Genomic DNA, 9,180 nt, shown 5'->3' with positions numbered 1-9,180 from the left:
CCGTCTCACTGTGAATAGAATATCTTTTAGTTTAGGAATGTTTCAGGAAATTGTGATTGATATTTTATATTATTTCCTCACAGCTTAATTTACAGAACTCTTGTTTACAATTGGTAAAACTGATTATTCCAAATGTTTAGCCTCTGTTTTATAAATTCCAGAGTTTGTGTGTGTGTGTGTGTGTGTGTGTGTGTGTCTGTGGTCTGTGTGTGTGTGTGTGTGTGTGTGTGTGTGTATTGAATGAAATCAATGATCTTGATTTAGTTATTTGGGTGACACATTGTATTTTACAAGCGTTATTGCTCATGTATAAGGATGCATATATTCAGAGACATAATCCGTATGTCTTTCTTGCCAAAAACCTCACCCAAGTGATATGTCAGGATATATAAGCATATTTCTTACAATGCACTTTTTGTGTCACATGCTTTCTTACCTATTCAGAGACCTATGCCCTACAACACTACTGCTGTGAAACAAAAAGGAAGTGGACAGTGGATGCCCATAACTGAGATGCTGAAAACAAATACTCCACATCACTGAACCACATTCACAAATGCCCTTTTGGATGAGGAGAACAGAGTAGTAGTACATCTGACATAGGAGTTTTGATCCTTTTTGAAATTTTTATACATCAAGTTTTGCCTCTTGCATGATGAACATTCTATATAATAAACGACACAGTAGGTTAGAAAAAAATCCAAGGGATAAAACTAAGACTAAATGGATTTAGATGGCATATTGCTGAAAGGACAGATGAATTTGATGTATTTAGAAATGTTAACATCCTGCCAGTTCTGACTAGTGCAGCTCAGGTAGGCGCTTCCTGTTTTGCTGGTCAGTCAGAAAATGAGATGGTGCTAAAATTCTTCCATGTTTTGTTTAACTAAAGTGTCCCACCCCAGACTCAACCTGCCACCTCCTTTGACCCAGAGCCAAGAAGCTTATTGTAATTATAGCTGAGGGTTGTCCTCTCGTATGGAGAACAAAAGCACTGGCTCACTGACAGAGAGGACAACAGGTCAGGAGACAAGTACACACCTATTTATACTAAAAACCAACACAGCTTAGCTCCATATTTAGGTTGCTGTCATCCATCCATCCATTATCTATACCCACTTATTCCTTAACCATGCTGGAGTACATCCCAGGTCTCTTTGGGTGAAAGGCAGGGGTACACCCTGGACAGGTCACCAGTGTTGCCGTCATCCTTCTTACAATATTTTGAGTATGTGTTACTATTTTAGAGATTGGTTGATAAATGTGGTAATCAGGTGATGATGAGGATTTAATATGGGGACGTTTTAATATCTTTATATACAGTGCCAGAGGTCATAGTGAAACTTCTGCTTTTCTACTTTAGTGTATTTATCCGGTCTCCTCCTCATACACAACGCCCTCTATTGGCACAACGCTGATCATGCTCCAGTGTCTCTCTCTCTCTAGCCTCCTGAGAACCAAGGAAAATAAGTGTCTTCCAATTTCTTGTTTTTTGTAATTTCCTACCTATTTTTGGTTAAAAAAAACATGTTACAATTTAGACTTTTTTGTGACTCAGGAGGCTAGATATCCATCCATCCATCCATCCATCCAATATCTATACCCACTTATTCCTTAACCAGGGAATAGACTTTGCTGGAGCCTCTCTCTCTCTCCCTCTCTCTCTCTATCTACCTATAGATAGATAGATGTGTGTGTGTGTGTGTGTGTGTGTGTGTGTGTGTGTGTGTGTGTGTGTGTGTGTGTGTGTGTGTGTGTGTGTGCGCGCGCGCGCGCGCGCGCGTGTTGTACTGTGTATTGTACAGTAACTTAATTTTAAATGTTTTAGAAATATGTTTTGCAAACCAAAAATAAAACACACATTTCAATTTTTAATATAACCAAGTGTACTATACTATAAATAGTTATAAATGTGCCATAAATTAAGTGTGTTATGATAAAGAGTTTTTTATTTCTATGGAGGGAACATGAGCGATCTAACTCCCCTGCTCCGGCTGAGAAATGGTATCGCCCAAAGATGGCAGCCCTCGCGTTGACACGACGTGTAACTGCAGCTGTGAAAAATAAATGTTTATCTTCATCTCTTCCAGGTAGACCAGTTTTATATCGACCTAGAAGAACATTATAGTTCGGTTCGGGTGCTCTTCTTCCTTTAAAGTTGTTATTTGGGGAAACACTGTGCTTGTTCTTCAGACGTTTAGGCAGAAAGAGCTGAATGTCATGACAGGAGCTAAGTGCATGTAGCATCATGCTGCAGTTTGTCGTGGAGGTTTCTTCATAGTTTAGCAGCTTGTAGACAAACCACATGGAGCTGTGTGTTTATGAGCTGACTGTTTGTCTTTGCAGCTAGAAGGTGGTTGCTCTCGGCCGCTTACACAGACAGCAAAGTGTGGGAGGCGACAGAGAAAGACCCTCAGAACCTGGGTAAGACTTCAACCTGCTGTGTTCACAGGTCACACATAAATAATCTCTGCTCCCCTAAAAATTAAATCATCGTTGGTCATTAAGTAGTGCTGGAGCTCGTGGTGGAACAGAGAAAAACATATAGGTTGCAGCTCAGGATTTTGAAGGATATCCTGTGATCTTGTCCATTGAGGACAAATCTTCACATCAGTAAAAGGCCTTAAAAGTTGTTAAAACCCCCTAAGTTTCATGTACAAAGTAAAATGTGTGGACTGCCTGGTGTAGACGCCTGTGTTATAAAATGTATAATCTGCAAACTCAAAGTGGGGTTATTACATTTATCATATTGTCTGTAATTGAGATAAAGCAAACATCTCGAGTATTTAACATAAAATTGTTATTGTGTTGAATTAAAAACCCCAAAATGCAGTGGGTCCACCAGACCCATGAACACAAAAATATCAATATCAACACCACACAAGGTTTAATGTATCCTTCCATTTTCTGTTGCTTATCCTGACCATCGTTGCCATCATTTTAAATGACTAAATCTTTAGGGATTATTTAAATATTTCTGGAGAGTACTGACCAAAATGTGGCATTAAAGACACCTAAATTTAATAATTTAAACCTCAGGTGGGACAGTGCAGCAGGTTGCACACAGCGATGTGTGTGCCTGTGATCAACACAAGGTGGCAGCGAAACACTACGTCCTCACAGTACTGTGTTAATTAGCATGGCTATAATGCTTCTTATTTTAAATGTAACAGTCATGATAAAACATTTGATGATAAAATTCAGTTTTAGTTGTTGCTGTTTTGTCTCAGGCAAGTGTGTTCACACTGGCATGCTGTAATATGACAGTCTGTATAAACAGGTGTGTAATGATCCTATTGATTTTTTTTTTTTGTTTGTTTTACTTGCAGCTGTACTGGCCAGCTTCATGGATAGGACATATGACAGGAACCTCCCAGTTAGTTCTCTGACTGTGTCTCGGGTAAGCTGTCTATATATAAATAGCCTGTTATTTGTTTGTCATAGACCTGTGAGGATGATACGTTTTCTGTATTTTAACTGTATTTTCATTTTGTGTTCCAGTTTGTTGACAACATATCATCTAGAGAGGAAGTTGATCAAGCAGAGTACTACCTTTACAAGTAAGAGGAGTCAATTTATTATCATTCGCTTCACTTGTGTGTCAGACATGTGCTCAGTGCTTGGTTTCGTGAGGTACCAGCTTGTGTGCTTTTGTTGGACTGAATTGTCTGTTTGGTTTGTCTGTTTTGGTTTATGTTCAGTCACATGCTTTTCTTTGTTCAGGGTAACTCCAGACCTTTCCTGTTTACTCCTTTCTCTGGAATCTGCACCCGTTCTTGTGATTACAAGATTTTGTATATTTCCCAATCATGCCCTTGTTCAGGTCACATTCATTATTCATAATCCAGTGAGAATTGAATAACCTTTACATTTGAGGAATTTTGTAACATTTAATTCTTTCATTCCACAGCATTTAATATGTTCAGACTCTTGTTGTGTTTGATCAACACTGGTTTGGTTTTCTGGATGAAACTGGTAAATTTATAGTCTATTTTGTTTGTTTGCTTGTTTTATCCCTCCAGGTTTCGTCACAGTCCAAACTGTTGGTACCTGCGAGACTGGACTGTTCACAGTTGGATCAGACAGTGTCTTAAATATGGAGCCAAAGAGAAGGCTTTGTACACACTTAAGAACAAGGTATCCATCACATTATATATTCATTATTATATTTGTTCTGTTTATTCTTTAGAAAACAAACTAGGTGTCAGCCATAAATACACTAGAAGGTCATTTATTCTATTTTGATGATGAGGCTAATCTTCTTAATCAGAGGGTAAATCTGAGAACTGCAGTTGTGGGCAATTACAGATTTGATCTTCACGACCCAGATGCATGTTCAAACTGATTTGAGCCAAACATGTTTGACATTTTTAAACCAGCATGTCTACTGTTATTGAATGATTTGCAGTTTGTAGGAATAACATATTTAGTTACATTTGACATCCATTTGTCAGTCCTGTATTTACAGTGGGCTAGTATATCACCTCTGTCATGTTACTGAGATTAGCAGTCTTTATGTCAGTGATGCATTAGGATTCATCTCTTGTCATAGTTGTATGTATGTGATATACTCCATTTTCATCAAACCATGTAGGTTAAACAGTCAGTGTACAGATAAATATTGTAAAAACTCATGTTACACATTTGATGTAAATATTAAAAATCTGTGTTTGCAGGTCCAATATGGAATATTTCCAGATGACTTCACCTTCAACCTGCTCATAGATTCTTACGTTAAGGAAGGAGACTTTAAAAGTAAGCTTTTTTTTAAAATATGCTTTCTGTCAAACATTTGATTTAAAATGGTATGAATGAATAAAGCACTGCCCTCTAAAAGTTTCCAAATGCATTTTGAATGATTTAAATGTTGCCAGGAGTCGGAACATGCTGTGTGTCAAGTCACCATCACCTGACTTCACACATTTCTTTCCTTGGTTATAAAAGACAGAGGTAATAGTGAGGCCTGAATATTTTTAATAACATACATACAAACATCTTTTTTTTTTCGGACAAGTGAAGGCACATGGTGTTAGTGAGTATTCACTGTTTAGTGCCCATACACTGTGTAATCTAGGTATTGCAACTCAAATTGGATGTTGTCTTATTACTTTTAAGTACAAATCTGGCAGCGTTCTATATTTTTATCAATATCCAACTAACACAACAACAAAGAATCAATCCAACTAAAAAAATAACTAAAACCTGATGTAGTTCCTCTTGGTCACAACCCAAATACATCCAAAAACTGCTAATGATCCATGTTATTGCACTTGGACATGTTCCTTTTTTACCATAAATAAAGGCAATGAGGTTTATTTTGAGTCAGACAGCCACTCTGCAGAGTCGAAAAATAGCAGCGAGCAAACATCAGATTTGTGTGAATCGCTGAGGAGACTGTAACGTTCCTCATGAAACAAACATGCAATATTTCCATTACATTTCCGCCTCATTTTGGTTTGAAGTTTGAATACTCCTCCTTTTATTACAACATCTCTGTGCCCTGAAAGGCTTTTCTTGATCATCCAACTCCTAAAATTGACATTGGCTGAAAATTTGCATTCACTTGCAGTTTGAAGAATTCGTTAAATTTGAATGGAAATTAGCTACCGTTGGTTTGTACCTTTTAATACGATTTGTTGACATTAAGATAAATATAGGTTTAAGTGGGTCTCCTGTCACAGGGGGTTGGGGTGTGAGGGGGCTGCTCTGAAGGTTGCATTCCCAGCCTCATCACTGGATGCCGATAAATCTTTCATATTTATGCATTGCACCTTTTAAAATGCACATTGAATGCTTGTGATTACATGTTCTTAATCACTGCCCTGCTGTTAGTATAACATTGGCTGCAATTAGTTTTAATAAAAAAATCTAATTTTATATGGTATGTCCAGTCGCTGTACCAAAAGAAATGAAGTTAAAAGTAATAACTGACAGTACTAAAGATAAACTATAAAGTGGATTGTATTACTGACACAGTATTTATGTACAATGTACAGGTGCGTTTTCCGTGGTTGAAGAGGTGATGCTACAGGAGGCCTTCGACCTTCCCACCACGCAGATCCTGTCTCTCTACACTCTGGGCAGTTACCTAGCAACCAGACCCCAACTCACTGTGAGTGCAGTAACAGCAAACAGCAACATGGGATGGCGTTAAGAGGACACATAATCCCAGAATGTTCTTGCACTTCAAAATACAGTACATTACCTTGGGCAGTACACTGAAGTCTTCAGTTTCCTGATGTGATGTATGAGGGATTTCATTTATTCATTCACGTTCGGCATTCATCTTGCGTGAAAAATGGGTGCAGCAGGACTAGCACATACGCTGCGAAATAAAATATGCACACTTGTTCCTCATTGTGTTCAGGTTTCAGAGGAACGGGCTCTGGGGGCATCACTGCTCATATGTGGGCTGAAGCAAGACAACACCATAGGCCTCAGTGCTCAGCTACTGGGCAATGCTCTCCTGGGTGTGTTGGAGTTTCTACCCCCACTGCTTTTATTTATTTATATATTTTTATGATGATCGATTCATGCATTGTTCTTTAATTATACTGCTTGTTTCATGCAGGCAAGGTGGAGATTTTAAAGGGAATACATGCCGTGTTCAAAGGCATGCCCCTCTCCTGGGCTCGTGGATATCTGGGCCGAGCACTGACTGTCATGGAGAAAGTGGCTTCTGCTTCTGGTGACGTCAAACTGTCCAAAGACACAGTAAGAACATAAAAATTCAAACTAATTTCTTGATTTGTTAATTTATTGTACACAACAAAAAGATTAAACTTTTGCTGGTACATGGGTATTAAAGAGCTTATTTATTATAAAGCTCTTTATCATCTACATGTTTTATTTGATTTGGAAGAGAACATGAGCTATTATCAGACCAAAGTACATCCCATTGATGTAAACATGAAAAAATGTGAATTTGGACTAGGTTCACTGTATAGTATTCTTTCTTTAATCTGACTAATCTACAGTATCTGACTTATCCGATACCAAGATTATAACTGCTCTAAATCCAAAGAGGATTTGATGATTTAAGTCTCACGTAACACTTCATCTCTAGAAATAATGGAAAATGGCTGATTTCTGATTTCTGGACACAAGAAGTCTCATTTTTCTAATTTATATGAACTTAATGGCATGCTGTGCAAATCAGGCAAGCAAACAAAAAAGACAGATGGAATAAACATATAATATTTATAACAGCATATACTATAGTTCATGTCATTCATATAGCAAGAAACAGTGTACTGTAAGATAACCTGGAGCGCTCATACTGTACTAAACCAGGATATAGAAGTACACCCACAACAAAGGCACAAAGAAAGACTCATTACTGCCTGTGCTTTTTTTGTTTTTTTTATTGATCTTCTGCATTGACTTGGTTTGACGTCAATCCAACGTATGTTAGACTGTCACTGTAAATTGAATCTGGATTAAATTTTCTTGCAAATAAGCTTAGGTGACTAAAGTGAACATGCTGCAGAGTCTCAAACTGTGAACATAATTCTGCAAAACCACATTAGGCCCACGTTGTGGAGACAGACTATTGTTATGTTCCAGGCAGGGTGCATGACACAGATAGTCTTTATCTGTTGAGATGGAAGACACATGCTGTCATATTGATATTATTTTTACATATATTCATGCACACACATGGCCTGTGCCATCCAGTTCAATAGCTCAGACTTCTTCACGTCTAATGAGATTTTGAAGAGCCCGGAGCACTGAGGACGTCAGAGAGAATCAGTGCAACAGGAACCAAACAGCCTGTCAGACAACGGCACAGCAATAATGTAGACAAAGCAGATAACACCATAGGATGCAGATGAAATATTCCATCTTAAATGAAGGTGCTGGTGACATGCTGCCTCAGGTCACAATTACTCTTAGCTCTTCCTAAGATTAAGAGGTGAGTTGTCAACTGCGGTATCCGGGCTCTTTAATCATTACACGTCTGTTCAGATAGTCATTCAAATAAAGAACTGCATCTTCTTCTTAAAGTTGAAAACATCAAGGTTTTATTTAAGTAATTTAACATATTGTAAATACACTATAGAACTCATTGAATTGCATTTTATATTGATTTTGCAAATGTTAAAAATAGAAAAAACAAATAGTTCTGCATATTAAGATCTTTTTTTTATTATTATTATTCATTTCAGCTAGACTACATGAGTGACTTGCTGCAGCAACTCTCTTCCACCTCAGACTCTGACTCCTCTGGAGAGGAGTCAGGAGGTGAAGAGGACAAAAAAGACACAGTGGATGAAGACGATCTGGCTGAACAGGCTAAGTTACCTGAGTATGCCGGCAGGTTCAAGGTGGGTGTTTGGTTCTCATTGTGGGCATGTTTTTGTTTGTATGTTGCTTGTTGTATTGAATTATCTATCTACGGCAAGTAAAATATGAAATGATAAGAAAGGTTCATCAGACAAGAATTTCAAAGTTCTAAAAGCCCATTATGAGTGCAGATAATTGATCTCTTTTGGGGAATTAAGAATATTTAAGCTTGAGCATTTTGAAATGTGTTGAATAGAGTTTGTAGATTTTAATGATTTCACCCATCATTTAAATTAAATGATGGTATCACTATTTGGCACCTTCAGTCTTGTTTCTCTGCCTCTCCAGGAACTGAGCAACCAGCTGGAGGCTCAAGGTAAAGTGGATTCTTCCTCCTTCCAGGGTTTAGTGACTGCTCTGGCCCAGCAGAACCTGGCTGCTGCAGAGAAACCGGACCTGGAGCAGTATGAGAGCCGGATACAGGCCTGGGAGGCTGAGAAGAAGCAGTTGATCCAGAGAGAGAAAGAGATGAGGGAAAAGGCAGAGCAGGAGAAAGAGAGACGGTTAGCTGCCAAGGCTGCTGCTCAACAAGCATAAAAAGTCTGAGGATGGAGCTGAAGTAAGATCACTGGGCTTTTCGCTAAATAAATATGTCAGAGTTGTGCATTTGTAGGACTTAATGAGGGTCTGTCAAACCTTCAACAGTTAAATTCTGCTAGTGTCACAAGTCATTTTGCATTTGTATATATCGTTTACTATGTGCTTATATTATATGGTACATTTTTCTCCTTTTCTCTTCTTTTTGTATCTTTATTTGGGCAATTCAAATATTTTGTCAAAATAAAACTGATGGTTTTTTGATGTGATCTATGGGGTGATATCATTATTGGATTG

At 38.1% G+C, this 9,180-nt stretch overlaps 1 protein-coding gene across 1 annotated transcript; it reads left to right on the top strand.

Moving 5' to 3' along the window:
- Positions 1-2,010: 2,010 nt before the first annotated feature.
- Positions 2,011-9,152, top strand: mrps27 (mitochondrial ribosomal protein S27). Its single transcript, XM_026321688.1, has 11 exons — positions 2,011-2,090; positions 2,347-2,424; positions 3,330-3,400; positions 3,502-3,560; positions 4,023-4,137; positions 4,677-4,755; positions 5,997-6,112; positions 6,368-6,470; positions 6,572-6,714; positions 8,169-8,327; positions 8,635-9,152. Exons 1-11 carry the CDS (start codon positions 2,018-2,020, stop codon positions 8,881-8,883), a joined length of 1,245 nt encoding a protein of 414 aa, XP_026177473.1. The 5' UTR covers positions 2,011-2,017; the 3' UTR covers positions 8,884-9,152.
- The last annotated feature ends 28 nt before the right edge of the window (positions 9,153-9,180 follow it).

The sequence above is a fragment of the Mastacembelus armatus genome, chromosome 9 (genome assembly GCF_900324485.2).
Source record: "Mastacembelus armatus chromosome 9, fMasArm1.2, whole genome shotgun sequence".
Taxonomy (NCBI): domain Eukaryota; kingdom Metazoa; phylum Chordata; class Actinopteri; order Synbranchiformes; family Mastacembelidae; genus Mastacembelus; species Mastacembelus armatus.
The sequence above is the reverse complement of the archived record's forward strand: the minus strand, read 5'-3'. Positions and strand labels throughout refer to the sequence as shown.